Source organism: Salvelinus sp. IW2-2015, linkage group LG28 (genome assembly GCF_002910315.2).
Source record: "Salvelinus sp. IW2-2015 linkage group LG28, ASM291031v2, whole genome shotgun sequence".
NCBI classification, from domain to species: domain Eukaryota; kingdom Metazoa; phylum Chordata; class Actinopteri; order Salmoniformes; family Salmonidae; genus Salvelinus; species Salvelinus sp. IW2-2015.
Genome location: NC_036868.1, coordinates 22,833,941 through 22,861,475, shown reverse-complemented (window position 1 = coordinate 22,861,475; position 27,535 = coordinate 22,833,941). Strand labels below are relative to the sequence as shown.

The window sequence follows — 27,535 nt, the reverse complement described above, 5'->3', positions numbered from 1 at the left end:
TTACTTAGATTAATGCACAGGTGAATCAATAGACTTTTAAGGAAGCTCTAAACTGTGCCAGCCCACTTTTCATTTATATTCAGTTCGACTCGCCATAAGTTTGGCGTCTGAACTGTGAGTAAGAGAAGCAACTTGGCGTTTTAATTGTATTTTTCTTCTGCTTTAGTTGTTAAAAAGTGATGTATTGCTAAACTCTACGGCTGATTTACATGTATAGCATGGAGCTTGCAACGCCAGGGTTGTGGGTTCAAATCCCAAGCGGGACCATCATGAATGCTGTAAATTGCTCTGGATAAGAGCCTCTGCTAAATGGCTATAATGTAATTGTAACGCCCTTGGATCTTATTGTGAAGTAGTACTGTCATATGGCCAGTGGGTGGTGCCATCTACCTACTAGACAGCAGGTGGTGCTGCCTCAACATAGTCAGCAGGGGGCCCTCTAACAACGTCCATCTATACACCTCATATAGGCAACTGAGATGACCTTTTACGTATATCTCTTAAATACACGGTGTTTAGGGGTCTCAACTAAAACATGAAGATTAAACATTCTCAAATCAATTATTTTGCTAAGTCTTTCAACACGCAGCGATAGCATTTTGATTGTGTGAAAAGTGAACTGTGGAGGTTCTGATAGTTTAATAACACAGTTTTATGACGATAATAACGTGCTTTAATTATCTATTTAAAGTTGTGAATTTATGCTACGTTATGAAATTAAATGATTGAATAGATACAGGATAATGGATCTCTTCTCTCTAAAGCTATGCCTAGTTAGGTAGGTGGAAACTGCACACTCCACATGTGTTGTTGTTAATAAGTTAACCAATATAGATCCAAACTGATGAATGAGAGTACAGTTAGGTACATTGTTTTGCACAGTCCTTTAACAATGGACCTATACCCTATAAACCACACAGACCTCCTCTAAGTGACTGGATAATGCTATCAGTCCCTCCACACCCACATCCACACCAGGTACATATTGAAGAGGGGTGCGGTGGTGCAGAGGGACACACATGCATGCACAACGTGTGAGGCATGGCACACAACAGAAGTGGCCACAGAGACCAACAGTCTTTGTTTAGGATGAACAATTAAAATGCTCCAAAGGACCCGTAATGAGCTGGCTGGCTTCTAGCCCACAATTCCCTAGGCGAGGGGAAAACAACACACTCCAGCGCTTTGAACGGCTAACGACCAATCAGATCCTTACTGACAGTAGAAAGCATAGGCATACAAAGAATCATAGATATGGATTTATGGTGCTAATGTTTTGTAGCAATTGGGATAAACATTGTTGGCTAATATTTAGAAATTTAGAAAAAGGTTCAAGGAAAAACTGGAAATTACTATATGGAGGTAGGATTTGTTATGGGGACATCATGGGAATATCTGGTGCTCCTTTTTCGGGTGACACTTTATTTGAGGTGTACCTGCACAACACATTCCTAACCCGTATTCTAATGCAGTACATAGGAATTCCATAAAGTCAAACTTCCTGTAATACTTGCCTTTTTGTGGAGTAAGAAAGAGTTTTATACAAAAAAGTGTGAATAAAATGCACTGTGATGGGTTTAGTAGTATTGTCATTTGCATCATGCAGGTGACCTTATCAGAAGTGATTTGGCTTTTGTTCTACTTCTAACACTGTTCACTCCTAGCAAGGCTTAGCTCATCTGTGAAAACTATTGGTCGAGATATCCTTTCTACACCTTTGAGGGTTTACACCTCACCTGTGCTAGATGAATGTAACCTCACTCTGATTGAACTCACCATTATTCCCACCAATATTGAGCTGAGCCTCTTTTTTTTCTTCTTCCTGATAGTCTTCTACTGGCTTGGCTGTATTAAAAGCAAGCGCCTGCCTTTGAAAGTTGATCTTTACTGTGTACTTACTGGGATCTTTTGTTCACGGCAGCGACTGGGCGTCTGGTCTCATGCCTCTCGCCCTCTGCGGGGTGTGGTCTACAGATAGGTGGCAGTGTGACTCATAGGGTTTCTGTTTTGAATGGACCCCACCATCTTGACTTCTTTCACTCTGCCTCCCTGGGTAAATCTTGTGGATATGTTGTGGTTACTTACCACTGTTTTTACTACGGTAGTGGTGAGGTGCTGATAACTGACCAAGCACACAACTGTGAGTGCGGATAAGCACGCAAGCTAACTTTGATCTCACTGCTACTACAAGAAATTCGATGTGGCCCTCGTGGTTACACTTGTAGACGGCACTTGTTTCAAAAATTGCAGGATATTAAATCATATCCAATTAGACAGGTCATTTTTCCCGGCTCGCTGTGCGAGATAAGCTTTCTACGATCTCTGAATGAGTATAAGGTGACTTTTCTTTCCTATGCTTGGCTCTTTCCGTGCTGGGTGACTGCTACAGGGTGATTAATGTGTTCATTTCCTATTATTAAAGACTAGACCCGCGCTGCAGGCTACAGATATAGGGCCTGTCATAAATCTTAGCCAAATGAACAGTCAAATAATCGCTCATCGGAAATGAAATCCGGGCTCATTAATACTGACACCCAGACTAGGAAGGGAGAGTACACACACACACACAATGCGTCTGGGACGTCTCGTTTGTGTGTGTGTTCGCGGTAACACACACTTGCACACAGACACGTTGCAATTATAAATCACACACAAACATACATGCCTTAGAGGGGACTCCGCCACCCTGGCTCACCACTCAGAACAATGACAGGCTAATCATTACAAGCTAACATTGAGGATCTTATTGTGTATCTTTCTCCTCTAGAGATCGATGTGGGCATCACACAGTGATCAGTGACCCACACTGTTAAGACAAAGAAATGAGCATCTCTGAACGATGCAGTAAATGACCCCTATAGGCCTCCGAGGCATCACAAACTGGCATCCTCGCATTCATCCTGTTTATCTACGGCTCTCATAAGCTGTTTGTGGATAATACACACACGTGATTGCGCAAGCGCATACATCACACACACACACACACACACACTCGTGAATACACAACCACGGAAACATATACACACTCAAGCTCCCTCTCGCTCTCTCTCTCACACACACACACACACATACATATGCTCCTTAGGGGTCTCCCATCTCCTATAACGGTGGAGATGGAGTAAGAGGTGAGGACAGAGTGTGTCGTGGCTTTGCTTTAATGACTAATGGCGTGCATGGGATTGATTATACGAATGATTAATGGCATGTATGGGTTGCATTAGGCCTGCGATGTATAATAGGCATGGTCTGGATTTATGGTTAGTGGGAACTCTGCCTTCACTCTGAGCTCAACACTCACTTATGTGTCTCCCATACATGCAGAGACACTACGTGAAGGATAGAATGGTGTAGAATGGTGTTTGAAGAGAATGAAGAAAGCAATAGATCATTCAGTATTTTCAGTCCCACAGCGTGCTTATTGATAATCAGATGATGTGGCATGCAAAGGATGTGTTAACCCCTTAGAGGGCTGGGCTTATTTGAGGGTTGTAGTACTACTTATAGGAGAAGCCATGCAGCCTGCATACTGACAGTTCACCATCTGTTTGATGATTTATAAGCAACTCTTTACTTTTAATAGCATATTACTAAATATACAACAATCTGCAGTATTGTTACTAACAGTTGTGTATCAATGTATGAATTCATATTAAAGAAACCATAAACAAACAAAAGGATTTTATTATTTTCAGTATTCATACTTGCCTTCCAGTGATCGACATCTTTATATGTATAGCATGTGCTTCAACACAGAGGTCGTTAACACATCCAGATACACACAGCAACATCTCTCCTATCCACAGCCCCATGCACAGCTCCACTCACCCAGACGCTGAGACCTGCCACATGTATACTGTTTACCATTCATCACCCACCCACCCTCTCTCCATCTCTCCCTCTCTCCCTAGACACGACACTGTGTACCATTCCACTACACTGCCTCACACACATGCACACAGATTTGCATGCAAGCACACACACACACACACACACACACACACACACACTACACACTCACACTACAAATGCATGCAAGCTAAAAAATGCACGCAACACAACACACCACACACACCATCCCAGTCTCTGCTGGCCTCCTTTCCAGGCCCAGTACTGACAACGCTAATGATTCTCACTAAGGCACTGGATGACGGGTGACAGAGTCAGCCAGACTAGGGCTGAGGATAGGGGGTGGGAGTGGGGAAGATGGGGGGGGGGGGGGGCGAGGAGGTCAGGGATGGTGGTTGGCCTGGGTCCGCTTTCTGGATGGTGGAAGGTTGGAGGATGCTCAGACACGAGGAAGATGGTAATTTATTACATTTAAGACAGGCATGACACCCTGAATCAGCCTGCGTTCAGATCACTGGCCGGGCGAGAGAGTGGGAGGGGGAGGTGGGGAGGTAAACACAAAGGAGGAGAAATGGGGAGCAGAGGAAATGGAGGAGAGTAGTAGGAAATAACGTGCAATGGGAGAATTTAGCCTCAGGCATGATGCATGTTTTGCCTATTTCTGTATAGTTAGTGTATTTATAATTCAAATAGCCTATATGCCTTCAATAATTCACCAGAATAGAATATCAAAGGGTAGTGCATAATGATATTTTTAAAGAGAATAAATAATAAAAGTGTGTTGTTTTGCTAGAAGAAATGACCACATGATTAAGGCTATTTCATTTCTTCCTCACTCTGTTGGTAATGATGTAGATAAAAGTGAATGGTTGTTTTTCATTTGCTTGTCAATATAATTATATAAAGGATTTTTTTTTTTGCTAGACTGTATTTTTGTTAGTTTTCTATAAGGTTATGAATCATATTTATTACACATAACCAAATGCCTATATATTATAGGCAAAACTATTTTTAACAGATTGAAAACAAAATATTGTTCACAAACACCGGGAGGCTTGTTTCCTCTAAACGCTAGATGGCAATGTAATTCAGTCATTTCATAAACCATTTCAGATCCAATTGATTTCATGTGTTAACTTCAGAAGTTTGGGCAGGTGGCTCCTAATGCTTCTTCAATGCTACAGAGAAATTGGAGTAGCCTAAGAGTCACATCAGCTCTAGTAGGCCTTCAGTTGGTAGCTATAGGACTAGCCTACAGATCTTCCAAAATCTGTGAGCACTCAGGCTTACATTTTTTAAGTGGAGAGTCAGATATCATACAGTAGGTCAGTGAAGAGAGGTAATGTTCTTGTTGACCAAAAGTTTATTGTTTTAGTAGGCTAGCTACTTATAAAAATTATTATGCTGCGTTCGCAACCAAGTGGGAAATGGGAATTTACTACCATAGATAAACCCCTTTTGGCATGGATTTCTGACATGACAGGAAATTACCTCTAATAGCATTTTCATCAGTTAAATGCAACTACCAAACTGAAAGGTTGATGGTTAGAATACCTGAGCAGACGAGGTGAAAAGTATGTTGATGTGCCCTTGAGCAAGGCACCTAACCCTAATTTGCTCCAGGGGTGCCGTACTACTATCACTGACCCTGTAAAAACACTGTTGGAAAAGCATTCCAGTTGGCTGGTTGAGAGAATGCCAAGAGTGTACAAAGCTGTCATCAAGGCAAAGGGTGGCTACTTTGAAGAATCTCAAATATAAAATAAATGTTGATTTGTTTAACACTTTTTTGGTTACTACATGATTCCATATGTGTTATTTCATAGTTTTGATGTCTTCACTATTATTCTACAATGTAGAAAAGAGTACAAATAAAGAAAAACCCTGGAATGAGTAGGTGTGTCCAAACTTTTGGCTGGTACTGTACTTCCATCTAGAATGTGTTATTTGAACAGGTTTAAAGCCAAGGGTGGTAATTCACTGCCATCTACAGTTATGGAATTTTTGCTCACAAGTATAATTCATTGGCTGATCCCTCCAAATGACCCGGATGGAATCATGTGACCCTTCCTTCATCCATAGGAAGTCCCACCCAGTTGACTACTTTAAAATGGTGTAGCCCTCAATGGCAATGTCCATGCCAAAACAGGTTTTATCCATGTAGAGTCCTGTTCTATGGTGGTAAATGTCCACTTCCCACTTGGTTACGAACGCAGCACTAGCCTGCAGGAGTCCTATAAGAGGGAACAGATTTACCAAGATCCAACTTTTTATTTTTGTATTCCACATTTTAATCATTTTAAACAAACAAACAGAAGACATTTGGTCATTTTTTATTTTAAACATTGGAATAAAATAAGCTTCAGTCGAAGAACAAGATGGTTTAGGCCATATTATATCACTAATATCGAGTTTGTATTACTCCAATGCACTTTATTGACATGTCATGTATTTCATTTTAGTGGAATAAAAATCTAGGACAGTTCTTTATTACAATCTAATAATAAAGCGAATATTTGTATTTTGTTATTTAGGTGTGCATACATTGCCTTCGGAAAGTATTCAGACCCCTTGACTTTTTCCACATTTTGTCACGTTACAGCCTTATTCTAAAATGGATTAAATAAATACAAAGCTCTGCAATCTACACACAATACCCCATAATGACAAAGCATTTTTTTTAAATGTATTAAAAATAATAAACAGAAATACCATATTTACATACCTTGTCAGACCCTTTGCTATGAGACTCGAAATTGAGCTAAGGTGCATCCTGTTTCCATTGATCACCATTGAGATGTTTCTACAACTTGATTGGAGTCCACCTGTGGTAAATTCAATTGATTGGACATGATTTGTACAGGCACACACCTGTCTCTATAAGGTCCCACAGTTGACAGTGCATGTCAGAGCAAAAACCAAGCCTTGAGGTCGAAGGAATTGTCCGTAGAGCTCCGAGACAAGATTGTGTCGAGGCACAGATCAGGGGAAGGCTACCAAAAAATGTTGCAGCATTGAAGGTGCCCAAGAACACAATGGCTTCCATCATTCTTAAATGGAAGAAGTTTGAAACCCCCAAGGCTCTTCCTAGAGCTGGCCACCTGGCCAAACTGAGCAATCGGATGAGAAGGGCCTTGGTCAGGGAGGTGCCCAAGAACCCGATGGTCACTCTGACAAAGCTCTAGAGTTCCTCTGTGGAGATGGGAGAAACTTACAGAAGGACAAACATCTCTGCAGCACTCCACCAATCAGGCCTTCATGTTAGAGTGGCCAGACGGATGCCACTCCTCAGTAAAAGGCACATGACACCTAAAGACTCAGACCATGAGAAACAAGATTCTCTGGTCTGATGAAACCAAGATTGAACTCTTTGGCCAGAATGACAAGCGCCACGTCCGGAGGAAACCTGGCACCATCCCTATGATGAAGCATTGTGGTGGCAGCATCATGCTGTGTGGATGTTTTCAGCAGCAGGGACTGGGAGACTAGTCAGGATCGAGGCAAAGATGAACAGAGCAGAGTACAGAGAGATCCTTGATGAAAACCTGCTCCAGAGCACTCAGGACTTCAGACTGGGGTGAAGATTCACCTTCCAACAGGACAATGACTCTAAGCATACTTACGTAAATGTGATAGTCTATTTCAGATACTGATATTTCATTTTTTTTATTTGTAATACATTTGCAAAAAATTATACAACTATTTTTGCTTTGTAATTATGGGGTATTCTGTGTAGATTGATGAAAACAATTTAGTCAATTTTGGAATAAGGCTGTAACGTAACAAAATGTGAAAAAGTCAAGAGGTCTGAATACTTTCCAAAGGCACTGTATACTGTTTAGGATTCTTTTTTTTCTCAAGTAAATGATTTAGTAACACAAAATGAACATTTCATTTAAAAATATTAGAAACTAATTTCCAATTTTAACATGTATTGTCATAAATGTTCCTGTTCTTCAAAATGTAATCATAAGATATGCCTATTATTAGCCATATTAAAAATACTGGCTTCATGTTATGTGAATAAAAGTTTATATGTTGTGTAAATGCATTTCATAACTGCCAATGCAGCGAAATATGTGTTCATCTACAAATAACTTACACTTGGACTAACTACACCTTACCACCAAATCTGCATGTTTCATAATGTATTTCACATGCAGTATTTGTCACCACAAAATGATAAGGCTATCTATCTTTATCTGTCCACACATTCCTTTATACACATGTTGGTCCAGTAGGCATGACTTGGTCGAAGAAAAAGGAGGAATGGAACGTCGAAAGGCAGAGAGAATTCGAGCCAACACGCCAACAGCATTCTTACAATCTGAAACACAACCTCTTCATACGCTGACCACAATATACATGTATAGTGTCTGTAGCCTAAACTCTGTTTACGGATGCATTGTTATCCAATCCTGGCGCTGGACCGGAAGGCTTACTTCAAGGTACCCATATCTGTCATAAAGAGCAAAATATGTGCCCAAAATATATCCGATTCAACCTATATATATGCCACACTCATAGAAAAAAAGGTTCTAGATAGAACCAAAAAAGGTTCTGTGCTTGCTTCATACATCGTTCTATAAAGAACCGATATTGGTTCCGCATATAATCTTATATGGAACCCAAGGGTTCTATATGGAACCCTGCAAAAGGGTTATAAATAGAACCTTTAGGGGTGCCATATATGAAGCAAGCACTAGAACCCTTTTTGGTTCTATCCAGAACCTTTTTTTCTAAGAGTGTATATCAAAATATGACTGAGTGACCAATGTCAAGGCTGAGTGAGGCTATTTGCGCCGAAATTCAACTCCTGTTTTATATCCTATCCATAGCCTATACTATGCATGCTATAATGTAAGCCTATACCTTGATCATTAGTACAGAAAGTGGAATATAATTATATTTTCTCAAGACTGCTCTAAAAATAATCAGACATTTGGAAAAGTTAGATCATTAAAACAAATAAGTACAGTTTTCTTGACGGTTACGTTCAAGGGGAATAGTTAAAGTGTTGAATTGTCATCCACCAAATTCCTTTCTAGCGCTAATTGCAATGGATATCCTCACCGCCTTGGTGACAAGATGTGACAGTTATTTTGCGTCACCCTCTGCCTTATCCAATGCAAACAACATTCGTTGGCGTGTCATGGGCTTCACTCCAGTCCCCCTTTATTTGGCAGTATGGGACTGGTTAAACCCTCCCTCTTTCCAGGTTCCGTCATCACCTTCTACCGCTGATCAGTGGAGCCAGTCTATCCTATAAGCGCGCTCACAGCCAACCTGCAAACATTCACTGACACCTTCACATTTCAGAGCAGGAGGCAATGGCCACGAGGACCGACGCATCGATATAGCCTGTTTATCCTGGGAAGTTCTTTCTTCTTAGGCTACATTTCATTCAAAAAGGGAAAACGGTGCGTTGGAAGCAATATACGGCCTTCTGGAACGAATCCTCTCTATCAACTGTATGGGCTATAGATTACCTTGACAAGCAGTCTCGGTGATTGACAGCAGGACCAATACACGAGGGTTGTCGATGCGCTTATTAGAAAAACTTTTAACCGAAGGTTCTTAGTTAGTTTTATCCGTCATGGTGATTTCGCCATTTAGGCTATTGCATTAATTATTCTTGAAAAAATACACATCTTCTCCTTGCTGCGGGTTTCCTTTTTATTGCCACTGCGGATTAAAATATTCAATTGGACGTAAAAGTCTCAACTTCATACACCACCTTCTCTGCGGACTGAGTCAGTAGCTGTTTCTTATCTCTCTGTATCTCCAAGACAAGCGCATGTCGATGGCGCAAAGGGTAGGTCTTAGTGCACTTGCAATGTGTAATTTCTGAGTTGATCAAACTGAATGCAATTTCCTTTTGGAATACCCATAAGAAGTCTGGACCCTGTATTCGATGCATTGTTCTGTTTTCCATGCATGGGCAATTTGATTAGATTAATGTTCACTGTCATCCTCATGCATAAAGGCTTGTGTTTGGAGGGGATGTCTGTAGCCTCTCTTATATCCGTGATAGAAGCATGCCAACAGACAGTCCTCGAGTTTCTCACACTTAACTGTATTTCTCCGTCCAGTACGATGAGCTGGCCCACTATGGTGGTGGGATGGACGGAGTTGGACTCCCGGCGTCTATGTATGGAGACCCGCATGCTCCCCGGCCGCTTCCGCAAGTCCACCACCTGAACCACGGTCCGCCTCCACATCCAACGCAGCACTATGGAGCCCACGCACCCCACAACATCATGCCCAGCAGCATGGGCAGCGCTGTCAACGACGGACTAAAAAGAGACAAAGATCAAATCTATGGGTGTGCATCAGAATTTTCCCATGGTTTACACTGGGTTTTCTTATTTTTGATATAGCCTACAAATTACAGTTACAAGTGAAGTATTTAAAAGCATTTAGTCAGACGTTAGAACCAAATCCTAACTTGACATGATTGAGTAAATCGAATTTCATTCATTTTGCGCAAAACAATCTAGGCCTATTTTATGAGCATATTGCATCTCAAGATTCGGCCCTTACTCTGAGTGGAGATACTTCCCTTTTGTCAGCTATTGTAGGCCACCCAGAAATATAAAACACGGATCAAGTGCAATGCAGTCCACTTAAAACATGTTTTTATTTAATATTCCTGGAAAGTGGGAACACATATTCACGTTTTGTTTCCATCATGTTGCAGTCACCCGTTATTCCCTCTGCTAGCACTGGTGTTTGAGAAGTGTGAGTTGGCGACCTGCACACCGAGGGAGCCTGGAGTAGCGGGCGGCGATGTCTGCTCCTCAGACTCCTTCAACGAAGACATCGCTGTCTTTGCAAAACAGGTAGGCTACTTGTGGTTTATTAAGCCACGTTTTGTCAGCAAAAATAGGGATACAGATATTATTGTTGTGAAGGCTACTGTAAATGTTAAACATGTTTTCCTTAATTTATTTAATGTTTGATTGATAGGTGGATGGATTGATTGACTGATTAATTGATCGATTGATGGACTGATTGATTGCTGTATGCAGACAATCGACTCATATTATATATATTTTTTTATAGATACGTGCAGAGAAACCGTTATTTTCATCGAATCCAGAGTTGGACAACTTGGTAAGCAAGTTAACCTGTAAATCCACTGATTACGCATCAATTGCGCAGCTGGATAAATAGTGTGCTATGGGCTTGTTTTGAGTTCACTTTATTTGAACACAACACGGATATTCAGAACGTTCATTTGAAGGAGCAACAGGAAACGCAGACGAGTCATCTATCCAAAGACACATTCCCACTCTGCAGTGGGAAGCCGCGAAGGTCCTTGCCTTGGGCATCCCCAAAGCAGGGACTCTAGGAACCATTGCTGTGCTATTGAATCCATTTGAATAAGAAAATACATTGTTTTAAGTCATGTAGAATACTGTTACATATCACTTTCTTTACTGTATATGCCTGCAGTGGGCGTTCATGCATTTATGGGGTTATTACATAGCGTTGCTGTCTAATGAAAACCTCATCTCCGTTTTCGCCAATTTTCTTCTTTTTTTTTTTTACATTAATTGAAAGCAGTAACTCCCCTCAATGTACTCTGAACATTTCATGACTCTAGGACCAAGAAAATATATTCAGAATAGCTTCTGAAGTTTTATAATATGCTCGTTAATAGGAAAATATGGGCGTTTTATTCTTTTTTTGTTGTTGAGAAGTTTCTTTAGATGAGCTTTTCAAGCGACGATAGGCTAGTTAATATCCATTTGAGGTCAACATGCCAGCATGAATAAAGCCTAACTCGTATATTTTCCTTTTCCAGATGATCCAAGCTATACAAGTATTACGATTTCATCTTTTGGAATTAGAGAAGGTAAATTATGTTGCTATATTGTAGACCTATATTTAATGCTTTACTCTGTGCTTTTTTTGTGTTATTCTATATTTTTGTCAAAACGTCCTGCAATCACTGATAATCGCACAGTTGTACTCATAACTGCATATTTTACTCGAACACACTAAGCATATAGTTTACCTGGCTGCTGCACGGATGTCATGTGTTAAGAGTGAGGCTAACACGAATTTTCATGGAATAGGTGCACGAGCTCTGCGACAACTTCTGCCATCGGTACATCAGTTGTTTGAAAGGCAAAATGCCCATCGACTTGGTCATAGACGACCGAGATGGCTGCAAATCAGACTTCGATGACCTGACAGGATCTGCCACAAATCTAGCAGATCACGTGAGTGGCTCGGCTTTGAAATTAGCCTACATATTGGTGCTACTTTTGACAAGGTGTCCCAATAACATGGTGTTTGTGACGTACAAAAAAATATAATTTCAAGAAATGTGCGTAATTGTGAGTCAGTTTAATAGATAACAAATGTAATCAACAGCTTTTAAAATAAACGGTAAAAATGTAATTTACTGGTATTAAACGATTTTTGTATTAATAACCTATTAACAAAACGTTATCTAATGCACATTAGTGTGTGCAAAACTGAGACAGTCAGTCCCTTAATTCATGTGTGTGTGTTTCCATTATATTTTGTCCTGGTGGTGTGTAGGGAAGTTTCATAGAGCCTTCTTAAATAGAGGACGAATTAGAGAGGGAATGATTTATTTCGTTCTTAACCTTCTTCTGCTCTATTGTATAAATCATCTACTTTATCTGTTTATCAGAGAGAGAGCGAGAGAAAATGACAATTGTATGCACGCATGACTGTAAGCCGCTTTGGATAAAAGCGTCTGCCAATGGCATATTTTGTATATTAGATGAGAATGTGCTTATTAGAAATGTCCTAAGTCAATTTTCTATAATTTTCTATTCTTTCCTAAATTGCATTTTTGATGTTTTTACTTTGAGGTAATGGATTAGTACAGCTGGATGTGTCCTGTTTGGTCTTTCTCCTCTCCTTCCCCTTCTAGTGTTTGATTTTACACTTGAATGCTAATCCAATCAGATTATTATTGTCAGTAAAGAGGGGGGTCTTTGTCAATCCATGTGCCCATAGCGTGCGCCCTACTCTGGCTCTTCCTCTTCCCAATACCCACTCCCCCTGGCACACATGTCATCTCAGATGGCATGGTTCCTGAACCTTAGCATTGGAGCAATGGCAGGAACTTTGTGTTGAGGGAGATTCCTCACATTAGATTACTGTCATGTATAGTCGATTTTTCAGAAGTAAGCCAAAGAAATGCTATCCACTGTCCACATCCACTTCCATTTTTGGATGATGTTGCACTTTGTTGATTCGGCGGTTGTAGACACAAACAAACATTGTCAAGGTTCATTCGTCTGTCAAGACAGAACATTTTCCTGCTGGTCATCCTGGGATCCAGTTCACCTTTCGTAATATAATATATGCCGTTTAGCAGACGCTTTTATTCCAAAAGGACTTGCGGTCATGTGTGCATACATTTGATGTATGGTAGGCCCCGGGAATCAAGCTTACAATCCTGGTGTCGCGAGCGCTATGCTCTACCACCGGAGCCATACAGGACCACTTCATCCGCTGCATTATGTATGAGCTGTAGTTCTCTGGGTGTGAGGGCACACGCAGTACACACACAGAATGGTGTATGTGAACGCCAACCACACCATATGTTGGGCCTAGTTCAAGTTTGAGAAGAAACACCAGCTGTTTGTTTATGTTAGCTATGTGCTGGCGAAGGCAACTTTAGCCTCCGTTTCAAGTCTTGCCCATTTGCATGATTTCAGTAACATTTGTGTGACTTGTGATACTAACGGCTACTAGTGTATGTGTGAGAAATTTATCAAAAAAATCTTGTGGAGTTTAGAACTATGTTTCCTCTACTCATTCTATTTCTATAGTGAAGGCTAACCCTCACAGTGATACAATGTGTGAGGGCAAGAAAGTATATTGGTCTGAGTATGCTTCTCTAAGTGGCATCAAGTTCTGCCTCTCTTTTTCCATCCCCTGCTCTTATGCAAATGTGAGCTCATCTCCCTCTTTGAGTGCACAACCCAGCCCATAGCCAAGAGACAGCACCTTTTTATATCTATGTTTAAATCGCACATTTACAGACTCATTTGAGTTAAGGTACGACTGGCTTGAAAAATTGATATTTGAATCAGGTTAACCAGCTAGTTGATACTGCCATTTTTAATATGATTTGAAGACCATGTGAGTTGAGAAATCAATCCAGATATCATAATGTCTTATTTATCTCATCAACTTCTCTGCCTTTATGGGTCTCAGTTTTTATGATACATTTTAAAGAACGATGGACCACACTGTATCAGTAATTAATGTAATCTTAACAGCTGGAGTGTGTGTGAGTAAAGAACCCCCTTCGTTTGCTTGATACACGTGAAAACACATGGCACTTTGAATGGGGCCGCCACACAAACAGCTTTCTAATTACTGTGTGTTGGGATGGAAAAGGGGTCTGCTCGTCGAGCTCGTCGAGAGGCATCATTCACACTGCGCTGCCATTGTTGCCGTGATTATTCTTGTCGTTGGCTGAGCTCTTCATCTGAGCACCATCCGGCAAACAGCTGACGCCAGGAGGCTGAAGAGGTTGCTCTGCTGTTTGGCCCTCAGCTTAAGTCTGTCTAAGTACCATGGTCCCTGCCCTTATATGGCCCAATAAATAGGGGTTCGGACAGATACTGGGCTTCTGATTCAGGATAGGGAGGAGTGTTGCTGGAGCTCTGATGCTGATCGGTTTTGCTCTACAGTATTAGCAGGTTTAGCTGAATATAAACTCTATTTGTTTTTGTTTGTTCTTTTTTGGGGGGCCATCTCAGTTTCAGGGAAAATGGTAACTTAGAGTTTGGGATTATCGATTGTTTGGAACTTGTTCTATTTTCTTATTGTGGTCAGGGTCATATTGTTCCATATTGTGTGCTGTGGTATATCGGCTAATAATGAGGAGAGAGAAGCGGTGCGTGCGTGTGTGTCCGGGAGTTACATTGATATTGAGTAATGGCATACTGTTCCACTGCTTTCTAATGTGATCTCTCTCTCTCTCCCTCCTCTCCTGGTGTGTGGCCGGGATGTGGGATATGTTTATGACCCGATGAACCTCTGTGGACCCCAGAACCCGGCGTCCTGGAGAGACCTGGAAGACGCCCACTCCACGCCTTCTGTGGGCACCCCGGGGCCCTCCAGCGGGGGCCACGTCTCCCAGAGTGGGGACAACAGCAGTGAACTCGGTAAGAGACCCACAGCTTCTCTTTAGACTCAACTCCATATCAAAGGTTGACCTCAGTGCTGACCCCATACAAAGGCAATGGTCTTTTCTTTGTAGGCTATAGGGTAAACTTAGTCTTTCCAGAGATCCTAATGATAAGCGGTTGTTGTTGCTCTATCCTTATCATTCAGATAAAGTTGATGAGATGTTGTTGTTGAATCAACAGCTATTTGATTGAGTTTTGATAGTGACTTTGTGGTTTATCACTTATCGAGGTCAGGTCATGGAAAGAGTTCTATAGTTTAATCTGGTCTCTGTTATATGATGGCTTGTCTGATGAGTGTCATTACTGCCAATTACTGGTTTTGCATGATTCTGCCGAGCATTGCTGTAGTGTAGCCTACTTGGGTTGCTGTCCGTGTGTCGGCTGTTAATTTGGCCTGTGATTTGCTCAGTGGAGTCTATAACGGTTTTATGACTTGTTTTTCTTTTTATCTCCTATGGCCACAGTAAAAATAGAATAGACTTTAAAGCAACTTACCACCCTCTGCCCATCAGGCATCAATAGCCAGGGCATTGAGCTAAACAATGGGAGGATGCTTTGCAAGACAAGAGCAATTCAGAGGATGAAAGGACAGTCAGAAACACAGATTAAGTCTCTTCCTCCTCTGATTTTACCACAGTTTCCTCACTTATCCTAACTATCTGAAAACATGTCAAACAAATTGCACTTAATATCCATGCCTGCATTTATTTGTAATGTAATTGGATGCTTTAACACAGTAACACTGTGTATCTGACTTGTATGTCAGCAAATAGAGGGGAAGAGGATGGGTGTGAATGACTTTTTCCTTGGTTCCTCGGGAGGGCTTTTTTTAAACAACAGCGGGGGAACACCCAAGGTCCATGCCTCCCTGCCCTTTTGACCTGGGTAGAGAATGCATAGAGGACGGGGGAAGCACAATCCCCCCTGCCGTGGAGCTGGGAAGGACAGAGCCACTTTATGTATGGATGAACAAAGAGGAGAAAAAGCCCCTGGTAGCAGGATCTGATGCTGCCGTGCCTACCTGCTGCTCCTCGTGCTCCTCCTAGGGCCCCTTTGCCCTTTTTCATCCCTCGTTTCCATCCCTTGTTTTCATCCCCTTTTCTCATTCAAGGGGATGAGGAAAGCAAACACTTTTAACATAGGAAGGGAACTGGGGCCCAAAGTGGGGCCCTTACGTCAGTAGTGCAGACCTGGGTAGGAGATTGCCGATGCTCTTCAAAGCACCTGCTACTATGAGGGAGCTCCTATTGTCCTAATGGACATTAGTCATGGTTTTCTGGGCCAATGATAAAAGCCTTTAAAGAGTTAACGTACAATCTTAACTAATCTGGGAGCCTTATGGTTGGTTGCCGCGTGGTTGTCGTGTAGTATCAACCACATGTATTTGATATGTGGTTAGTTGGTGGTGGTATGGTTATGGCTGTGTGGCTATGTTAGCCATGTGGCTAACCGCTAACCCATGGCTTATACAGTCTTTGGTTGTTTCCTTGTAAGCTGTGTGATGTGCAGAGGGCTTTCTCTTTGATAACACCTCCCCCAGGGTGACTCTCTCAGATGGGGCACAGGGGCAGAGCTAAAAAGGCTGAGATATCCTAGGAATGTTTTTTTGGGGAGGGGTTTTGAATGTCCATGACAAAGGCAAAAAGGAAAGGAACCCAAGGGGAGATAGCTGGCCGCAAAGCTCCTGTACAAGAGGGGAATGCAGAGAGGGAAGAAACAGGATGCAGTCAGTGCATCTTTTAGTCTCCTCCGGATTCCACCGAAGATGGCATCCGGAACAGCAATGACACTGCAGGCTAATGTCCCTATAGAACCTGTCACAAAATGTTCTCACAAATAACAAGGGAGTGGGACAGGAGAACTATAAGTGTTCATCTCCATCTAACCCCTATCAATCACCACTCGCCGTCAATAGGATATAGGCCTACGGAAGGCACAATTCTAGACATATGCATGATCTGGGGAGAAGATTCAGCAATTATCAAGATCTTCACGCTATGGATTCGGCCGTGTTTTGGCAAGCTGCCAGACAGCAGCTCCCATTTAGCAGCGTGCATCATGGGTAATAACAGGAGGGCTGAGAAGTGTCACTGGTGATGGATCAGGTCCCGGTGAGCTCATTAAGCAAGCTGCACTGGGCTCGCATCACCGATGCAGGACCGGGATACAGCAATCAGTTCTGCTAGCTAGTAGCCCACCCTGCACTTTGTCATATGGACATGTCATCATGGGGATTCTCTTGCCTCTAGTTGTCCCAGTTTATACCTGACTGTAGGACAACTGGTCTCTGCTGTTGTTGATGGGAGAGAGGACGAGAGATAAAAAGAGAGAGAGGCAGGGAAGTGGGGGGGTGGAAGCGGAAGTCAGACAAGGATGCCTCTCTTCTTCATATCTTAGGGTACTGTTTTTCCTAAAGCGCCCGAGGCGATACTCCAGCTTTCTTTGCGCCAGAGGCCCGCCCCCCCCCCCCCCCCTCCTCTATGTTACGCGTGTAGACACTGGGGCATGCAGGGAGGGAGCTGGGCAAGCAGGCAGGCGAAGGGGGCTAGGTCACGGGAGGAGAGTTCCATGGGTACAACTTTGTGAGTAGTGCACCATCACACTGGTTAGATTGGCTGAGTTGCCAGGGAACAGTCAGAAGTGATTAGCGTAGCGGAGGATCTGCCCTGAGGCCTTCCCTCTCTGGAGCAGGAAAAAAGAGAAGGATGGGGGAGAGGAGGAGGGGGGCAGGAGGGGGGTTGACGTTCCTTAGATATAATTAGGCCATGCTAGTGAGTTCTGTCCTGTCTTTCTTTCTTTTTTTCTCTTATTTTTTTCAGTTATTTGCTTCAGGGACAAAATTACTTAAAATGACCAATATTGGTTTTGGTCATTTTGATTTCCCGCTAAGCCCGAGCGTTTAACGTTTAATGATTGATTGGCATAGTTTGTATTGATTATTTCACCACTCAAGGCATGTCTTGAGTGGTGTCTCTCCCAGCCTGTGAGACGGGATACTAACTGTCCTCTCTGAAATGACAGATCTCTTCAACACCATCCTTCAAGTACTCTGCACCCACAACAAACCTCATCATTTCCTTAGAGAATTAAACTGTTATAACAACTTGTTATAACATCTACAGACAGAGAAGGTGGGGTATGGAGAACAAAGTGAAGCATCACCTATGCCCTGTCCGGTCCACGGATTACACCATCCGTCAAAACTCCCACCCCCCCTCCTCTCCCTCCCCTCACCCCCGTCCCACCCCACTCAGTCCAACTCATCCTTTTTAATGTCAATATTCATTAGCTTAAATATTTATGCATGAATATGGGTGCATATATAGAAGCCCCTTTGATTGATGCATCCCCAAAAACAAAAAGACATGCCAGGGCAAATCTTAAGAAAAGTAGGGTTCCTGTCCCGCCCTGGGGGAGGGGTCTCTCAGATGCATTATTCACATGCCCTCCAGGCAGGCTTTCAAGGCATCTCTGCCCAGAGGGCAAGAAAAATAACCACCACTGTTAAAAGTAAATCATCTCTGCTGATGCACAATTAATGGCGGAGAGGGAGAAGGAGAGACATGGAGAGAGGGCACAGAGAGTGCTGTGATGGGGAGCAAGGGCAGGGGCAGAAGCCGCGGAAATCTCAGTTTAAAAGGAAGCCTTGATCCGTGTGAAGGTTCCCGCAGAAATCGAACGAAGATGCCCTGCTAATAATGCCAGGAGGAGAGGTGGCGTACGGGCGTGTGTGTGCGTGTGCATGTGTGCGTGTGCATGCGTGCATGCGTGCGTGTTTGTGTGCGTGTGCGTGTGTGTGTGGGTCCGACAATCCAACACAGACAGACTGGAGGGGGGTGTGGAAGGGGTGGGGTGTGGGTCACTGAACACATGGGGGGGCTTGAGGGGAAATGACCACAACCCCCCCAACCATCCCCCAACACATCCCTAGCCAAATGTTTGATATGTTATTGTCCTCTTATAGCTTTAACCATGAGGTTACAATTGTTGTTTTTGTTATTGTTCGTGTTTTTCTTTTTTTATAACCAAATCATTAGTCTATATCAAACGGCGGCGTATATAAATAAATACGCTGCTGCCTGTGCATTGTGTCCGGCCACGGCACTAACAGTCATTATTCATGTCAAGTGTACAGCCCGGATCCCGCAGTCATTACTTCATGTCAAACGTGTAGCTCAGATTGAGTTAATAACTTGGCTTTTTCATTGAGGTCTCTCAGTACAGCATACTGTATGAACCTCTCTTCAATATCCAGACACTGTAGCAGAGTGTGGATGAGGAGATGCAAATGTGAACGATATGTGGAATATTGTGTTGCTATGCTGTTGCCGTGCCCTAGACCTCTGCTGCACTTTTAATGTGTGTTCGTGGCGAACGGAGGCGACGTGCCGAAATGAAAGCCTTCTCTCTCCTAACGTATCCCGCCACCTCTCTTCTCTACTTCTTCCTCTTATCGCAGGAGACGGCCTCGACAACAGCCTCGCGTCGCCGGGCACAGGGGACGAGGACGACCAGGACAAGAAGAGGCAGAAGAAGAGAGGCATCTTCCCCAAAGTGGCCACCAATATCATGCGAGCGTGGCTCTTCCAGCACCTTACGGTAAGACGGCAGGCCGAGCCTAGCACCAGCTCCAGACATTCTCCCTTCATGCAGTGGTTCTCAACCTTATTTTGGGTTATTGTACACCAATCACACCGTCAGGTGCAACTGGTCATGACTATTATCGATTTAACCATGAAGCCTATTATTTGTCCATATCTTGTCCATATCTTATGGCTCTTGTCTAGTACCCCCTGAGAGTAGGCCAAGTACCCCTAGGGGCAATAGTAATAACGGTTGAGAACTGAAGGCCTTGCATCCAACACTCAATGCGCAACAACACAAGGGCGTCGGCCTGTGGCTTTGTAGTCCTTCGCCGGGCAGTTTTCTCCCGGATGTTTTCTTAGTGAGAACAGTCATTGAGACAAAGGCACAGAGAGCTGTGTAAAAGACAAGTAGCGTATGTTGTCTAAACGTGGCCTCTCCATCATACCACACTTGTTAGGAATGATGCCACTTTACTCAGCGTCTGAACTACGTTTTACAAAAACAGAATAGGCTACTTTCCCAAAGTGAAAGGACTAGCTCACATTCCAACGACTTCCAACCAATCGTCAATGAGGAGAGTTTCACCTTTTATCTACGGACCTAAAAGACGCCGCCACTGCCTCTTACTCCTCAGTTTTTCTACTTTTCTCCTCTTCCCGCTCTCAGATGTTTTCATAGCCTCTTATTTGGTTGCCGGGTGAAAAGCGGCCACACAGCTCCTGTACACAGGCAGCAATCCTTTCCCCTAAAAACCCACCTTTAGATTCCCCAGTTAAAAAAGAAGAGGCAAAGAAGGGCTAATTTAATTATCCCCTCTCTGTTCCCCCTTTTCAGCCTAATTGGTTAAGCACAAGTGTTTGTCGTGGCAGGATGTGCCTCGTGAACACTGTGTGAGGGCCCCTCAATGTCCTCTGAATGGTCCAGTTGCAACACCCAGGCGATCAAGCATTCATCGGGCCGCGGAGGGTGTGAATTGTGAAAGGAGCCGGATTATGTTTTGTCCCGACTTTACCGTTGAGGCTGGCATCGGAGAAGGGACAGGGGGGGGGGGGGTTCTCTGGATGGTCTTAGCCTCCAGCTTTTGTGGTCCCTATTCTGAGGAAGAACTCTAAGGATCCTCCTCTACAAAGCTATAGAGAAAGCAGCTGTGTAAGGTTTACATTACTTCTAGGATTCCTTATTGGCCCATTAGCATGGCCATACAGTAACTGTTGGTTTCCATGCGAGCCATTCTGTTTGAAGACCTCCATCTGCATGCTGGTGAAGACAGATCTTTGTGAAGCTCTGTTCTAGACAATGTATATAATTAGTTACGACAAACATACATTGCGTTTTGAAATGCAGCTGTAAAAGGGTCCTCTTGTTCAACCATGAGACCCTTTCCTCTGCTAGGAGATAAAAGGATTAAGTCCACAGCTCAATGACAGGTTGCCCCAGAGTGACCTGAGTAAATTTGGTTGTACATTGGAGAGAGGCCCCAACGTGACAACAGTCTGTGGGATATTAGCAAAGTGTTGTTGTTTTTTAGACAGAGGGGTTCTGCTGGGTTGAGGGAGGAGCACTGAGCCATCCGTCACTAGACTGTCAGCCACCAAGCTGGGAGGTGACCATGACGATCACTTGTGGTAACAGTGGCCTTTGTCACTACCATGTCGGTTTCTGTGTGTGTGTGCTATATGCTTGCATGTGTGTACACGCTTGTGTGACTGAGTGTGTGTATACATGTGTGTGTGTGTGCCTGAAAGCCTTGTTTAAAAATGAAGTGCTTGGAAGCTCATCCTTCACCCGATGACCACAGGAGGTGGCTGCGGCCCTGACAGCGCCAAAATGGGGACGCGCCTCCGACCCTGTACCCTGTACATGGGTCACCTCTGTCTGCCATCTGCCACCCTCCTCCCTCTGTCACACCGCCAGCGGAGAGGCAGGGACAGGGAGACAGGGGCCGGGGCCCCTATTCAGGCCCTAACAAAGGCGGCAATTGTGTCCCTTTGTATCGCATCTGATCATTTGTCAAATAATGTCAAATAATGTCAAACAATGCCACACGCTTTAAGCCCAAAGTGTTTGGGGCGGGGGCCAAGCAGTGGTCAGTCTTGGTTGTTCACTTGTGCTTATGCTAACTAGAGAGAGAGACTTGTATGTATATGTGCCAAGGATCACTGTGGATGGGAGTCGGTCACAGGGCTTGATTACATTTCCTGAGCGACTTTCCCTTTAAAAGGGTGTTTCAGGGTGTTTCCTTCTAGACGTGATCATTCTAAATGAATGCAAGCTGCGTGTTCTTTTTTCGACTGAAGCACAGACTCTTCTCTTTCTGTCCTCTGTTTACCACAGCACCCCTATCCTTCAGAGGAACAGAAGAAGCAGCTAGCACAGGACACAGGCCTCACCATCCTGCAAGTGAACAACTGGTGAGTAGCTAACCCCAATGTCCCCACTCTAACCCTAACCCCTGCACTTCCTTCTCTCCTTCTTTCTTCCTTTCCTTCTTTGTCTGTCCTTTCTTTTCCTTTTCATCTTTCCTTCTTGCCTCCTCCCAGCACTGGTGAATATGCTCTCATTCGCAACTACACTACAGCCATGTTTTAAGAGAAGCAGAGACGTTCTAAGCTCAGCTCTTTGGAAATGGAACTGAAATGGAACTGTTTTACATGCTCTATCTATCTTCACTGTCTGGGGGACACACTGAAACTTTAAAGGGGAGGTGTGTGTGTGTCCCTCCTCCCCACACAATCCCCCAGCCTCATTTTACATGTATAACATGATGGATTAAAGTATATTTAAGGCCCAGCACCCTTGCCCCTTTGTAGATGGCTTAGCATATTTTGGGAAAGAGGAACAGATACAGGGGGATTTGGGATTTGGTTTTGAGGATACAGTTCTGGTGTGTCATCTAAAAGGCATCATTTTACTTGGGGCTTACACAGGGTCAGTTTTGGATTAATTGAGATGACATTGGCTTCTCGCGATTAATCCTCCCCCGTCCCAGAATCCCATGGTAGGGTCTTTTTTAAGTGTATCAGATTCTCAACAGACCTAATTACATAGACGTGCACCTCTAATCCCAAGGAGTTAAGAAGTCTATGGATTTGTCTCATGGATCTACTTCAATACACTAATCAAAGCAGGCAAATGCTTAGTTTACCTAGCTGTCCGTTCTTTTGGGTAGTGGTACGTCTCTGCCCAAAATTGGCAAAACGTTTAGCCTTATCACAGCCCAAGGCTAAAGGGGCTAAACCCAAATCAATAGACTTGGTAAGATACTGTATGTGGCTTTCTCCTAACACCCTAGATCACGAGAGATTAGAACGCTAGTAAAACTGGGGTAGGAAATTGTCACATTCTGTTTGATTTCTGAATGCTTTGATTGTGTAAGATCAAGTAGACCCGGGAGATAAATGCAAAGGAGATCTAAAGCAAGGAGAAGCTTTATGAACTGTATATTCCATGTTTGTCCGGACAGTGATTGGCTATTTTCTCTCCATTCTATCTTCCCTATCTCTCCAGGTTCATCAACGCCAGGAGGAGAATAGTACAGCCTATGATTGACCAGTCTAACAGAACAGGTTAACCATAACTTACATTTGTTAATTGATAATAATACGATGAGATGATAATGTTGCTCTGTCATATATTTAATTGTACTATACTATATGATTATTTTTATGTAGATAATGATTTTTTGAATGCCACTTTTATTGTTACGGTGTATCTCTTCTGTTTTATGGCCTCAAAACATACTGACCATAGAAATAGAATTATAATCTAGTATTATATCTCTATTTTGACCCATTTCTGGTTTATTTTACATCCACAGTGGGCCAGGGGACAGCATACAGCCCTGACGGTCAACCAATGGCAGGCTTTGTACTCGACGGACAGCAGCACATGGGAATTCGACCTGGCGGTAAGCAACCTTTATTCTCACCATGTCATATGCAGTGGTGGAAAAAGTACTGTATTGTCATACTTGAGTAAAAGTAAAGATACCTTAATAGAAAATGACTAAAGTAAAAGTGAAAGTCACCCAGTAAAATACGACTTGAGTAAAAGTCTAAAAGTATTTGGTTTTAAAAATGCTTAAGTATCAAAAGTAAATATAATTGCAAAAATATTCTTAAAATATACTTAAGTATTGAAAGTAAAAGTAAAAGTATAAATAATTTCAAATTCCCTATATTAAACCAACCAGATGGCACCATTTGTGTGTTTTTTTAGTTACGGATAACCAGGGGCACACTCCAACACTTAGATATAATGTACAAACAGAGCATTTGTGTTTAGTCAGTCCCCCAGATCAGAGGCAGTAGGGATAACCAGGGATGTTCTCTTGATAAGTGCGTGAATTTGATCATTGTCCTGTCCTGCTAAGCATTCAAAATGTAACGTACTTTTGAGTGTCATGGAAAATGTATACAGTAAAAAGTACATAATTTTCTTTTGGCATGTAGTGAAATAAAAGTAAAAGTTGTCAAAAGTATAAATAGTAAAGTAAAGTACAGATACACCAAAAAACTACTTAAGTAATACTTTAAAGTATTTTTACTTAAGTACTTTACACCACTGGTTATTTGTTCCTTTCTACCAATGTAGCCTAGAATCAGTTTTGGTTCAGGTTTGTCTATTCATGGGTTAAATATTGCAGAGTTTTATATGAACCTGTGTATATTGCATCATGTAATTGGTTCCTCTCTCTGTCACTCATTCTGCAGGACCAATGGGTGGCATGGGAATGAATATGGGTATGGATGGACAGTGGCACTACATGTAAACCCTCTCCAACCAAGGCAAGCCTGAAGAAGATAGTGAAGTAAGCACTGCCTTAATCTCTCTCCCCTGCTACATTTGTCACCCACAAGCCTCCCTCCTCTGTCGTTTCTCTATTCCTCTCCATCACTCCCTCTCTCTCTTTCTCAATCTTTCTCCCACTCCCTCCTCTCTACTCCTCTCCTCCTCACCCTTCGCCTCAATAGTCCCCCTATTCCTCCACAACACCCCATCTATTTAAAAAATGTTCTTGCTCTCTCCCTCCTCTCCTCTCCTTCTCACCCCTTTCCTCAATCGTTCCTCGATCCTTCTCCATCACTCCATCTCTCTCTTTCTCCATTTTTCTCCTCTCTCCATCCTCCTCTCATCTCCTTCTCGGGGCCCGATATGATTAAGAGTGTGGGGTTCTCGACTCCCTCTGTCCCCCTCCAGCCCTATCAGCTCTCTGGGCCCTGCTGACAGTTCACAAATCAAGATGTATCGCCTGCCGGAGGCACTGGAGCTCACCGTATTTTATTTAACACCCACACTCCACTGCTCAATGAGCCACGCTATAATGACACTTACCTTGATTAATTGAGCTCTTTATATGTAAATAGGGAACCCCGCGTTTGCCTCACTTTTCACTGGGCGCCAATTCCGCCAACACAGCCCCTTTCCCTTCCCGATAATCCACAGATTTTGCTAATGAAGTCCAAAGAGCATGATGGTGATTGCAGCGACGGCACACCGCCTAAATTTTAAATACAGCCCACATAGACATCTTATGCACTCAAGCTGAATAAATGTTGGCAATGTCATTTTTTGACTGTTTCATCCAATCATTTCTCATTGAATGATCATTGACCGGTTACTGTAATGGCGTAATACAGGAGGCTGTTCTCCTCACCTAATTTAATCTGTAGTGAGACCGTATGCTGATTGTGATGGCAGTAAATTTACCCATGGACCCATGTGGGGTTGTTTTGCAGTAATATGTGGTTATTCTATGCATGATGGAGTCAGAGCCATAACAGTTATCTATTAGGGAACCCTTAAGAATTACACCAAAGAACCAACACTGTCCCAATGTATGTATATGTTGTAAGGCCTAAGTTTGCCTCTGTCATGTGTGGCTTTGTCTTTAACTTATAAGATTTAGGTTCCATGTTTGTTTTTCTGTAGAGACTGACCCAGGCTTCTTCTTTGTGTGACAGGCCTCCATGGTTTGCTCAGGGAAAATTCCATCCTGCCGCGTGGTCCAATGAAAGCGTGACTCCGCCCAAGTCGCACCTGTACCCATCATCTGACCACGCCCACCTCACAACCGCACTGGAGCATAGAGGACCACACCTACCCTGGGACAACCCACACCTGTACAGACCCTGCCCACATTGACCTTTACTAACTAACCCCATGGCTGGAGGAAGACCAGGATCTAGGAATAAACAACAACAACATTTACAGACAACAACAACAAAAAATACTTCTGAATGAACAACAGAAGCTAAAATGACCTCAACAACATTTTGACAAATTAGTTTTCTTTTTTAAAATTATTTATTTATTTTTCTACAATGGTGGACCATTGGGACAAGAACTTTCAAGTATTTGCTCAAGATATATTGTCACAATTGTACATACACACACACACACACACACACATATATTCTCACACACACACACTTCATCCTATGAGCACACCATTTGAAAACAACCACTGTGGAATATCTAAAAAGAGGATGGAGACTAAGACTTTTAATAACTGTTGTGATGTATAGACTTGTGCTTTTTCATTTGACTGTTCTGTCCATGTTTGTGCTTTGTGATCACTAGTTTATAGAGTGAGAGTTTATCACTGATCCCACCTTTATGTGCTGTGGAAGAGAGAGAGAGATTGACTCAGTCTGCAGCTCCATCCAGCTCCCAGCAAAATACCAAGCCCGCTTTTTATACGAGTAAAAGACTGAAAGAGCTGATGAACTGACTCCATACTGGTAAGGTGGATCCTTGACTGACTTCCATTTAGATCATATTCAAATAGTTTTATAGCACACAGGAAGAAGGGAAGGATTTCTACACTAAAAACCAAAATAAAAACTCATTTTAAAACTTGACCTCAAATCTTTTGGAGGAATCTTTTTTCAGCACATATTCCCTTTCATCTGGGAAATAAATAACCTTTTGGAGAGAAAAATAAGAGGTATGCCTTGAGTTAATAATATTTTGTACAAAATATAATACGATATTGTGACCCAATTCATTTGGATAACATTAAGAACTGAATGCATTTTTTGGTTTGGTGTTTGGTGGTTATTTGCACATTAGCTACCTCCTGCTCTGTATCTATGGTAAACATTTATGAAATACCGCATATCTTTGTAAATTAAAATGATTTTCGTAATAACACACAACAATTCGTATTCACACATGAGGTCAAGTTACAGTTTTGGTCGATATGGGACGAAATTGCTGTCGCTGTTTTCTTACTCGATTGAGGCTGACAGGAATGATGGATGACCTAGGACTACCGGTATTCGAAATACAGGGAGATACGCTGAATACCAAAGCCACACTAATTCGTTTTTATCAAGACACAATAGGCTTATGCAATAAAAATTAAGTGGAAGCCTCGAGGAAAATGTCATATATTTTCAAATAATTTCGTATGACATCAGTCCCCCGACAAAAAGGGGGAAAAAATATTTCAAGATGGGTCTTGTAACTTAGCCTAAACAAAACGTCGATTGAGATAAATTCGTTGGTATACGGTTTAATAATGAGTCTTGTTGATATTGCTGTATTTTTCAAGGATATATTCGTTTGTCTAGCTGGCTGTCTGTATTGCGGGGTGTGAATTGGACTGAGAAAAAAAATGTTGTGGGCTACTTGGAGGATCGTTTATCAATGTCAACCAGTAACGATATTGTGTGCTGTATTGATGAGAAGAATTACATTATGGCGAGATGAGAGACTCATGGGCCAATGGTAAATGCGCAATTATGAGTTAGGCATACGAGTTAGACCTATTTATTTTTATTCATCATAGTTGGGAAAATTGTCCGTTGATAGGCTATGACTTATAAACATTAGGCTATACGTTTTATATATATTGTATCTATAAATTATGATGATTATTACTAGGCCTATTATTATTATTA

The 27,535-nt window shown here is 42.6% G+C and overlaps 1 protein-coding gene across 1 annotated transcript; it reads left to right on the top strand.

The window, feature by feature from the left end:
- Positions 1-9,141: 9,141 nt before the first annotated feature.
- LOC111954421 (homeobox protein Meis2) lies at positions 9,142-26,230 on the top strand. The gene is made up of 13 exons (XM_023974159.2): positions 9,142-9,661; positions 9,939-10,171; positions 10,547-10,688; positions 10,912-10,962; positions 11,657-11,707; positions 11,931-12,077; positions 14,903-15,017; positions 19,501-19,640; positions 21,963-22,039; positions 23,136-23,194; positions 23,446-23,535; positions 24,341-24,438; positions 25,592-26,230. The coding sequence occupies exons 1-12, from the start codon at positions 9,644-9,646 to the stop codon at positions 24,397-24,399; spliced, it is 1,182 nt and encodes a 393-aa protein (XP_023829927.1). The 5' UTR covers positions 9,142-9,643; the 3' UTR covers positions 24,400-24,438; positions 25,592-26,230.
- The last annotated feature ends 1,305 nt before the right edge of the window (positions 26,231-27,535 follow it).

Coding starts and splice junctions, on each gene's coding strand:
- LOC111954421 (XM_023974159.2), top strand. Junction 10,963..11,656: donor ATCCAGAGTTGGACAACTTG/GTAAGCAAGTTA, acceptor TTCCTTTTCCAG/ATGATCCAAGCTATACAAGT. Junction 23,195..23,445: donor TGACCAGTCTAACAGAACAG/GTTAACCATAAC, acceptor TTACATCCACAG/TGGGCCAGGGGACAGCATAC.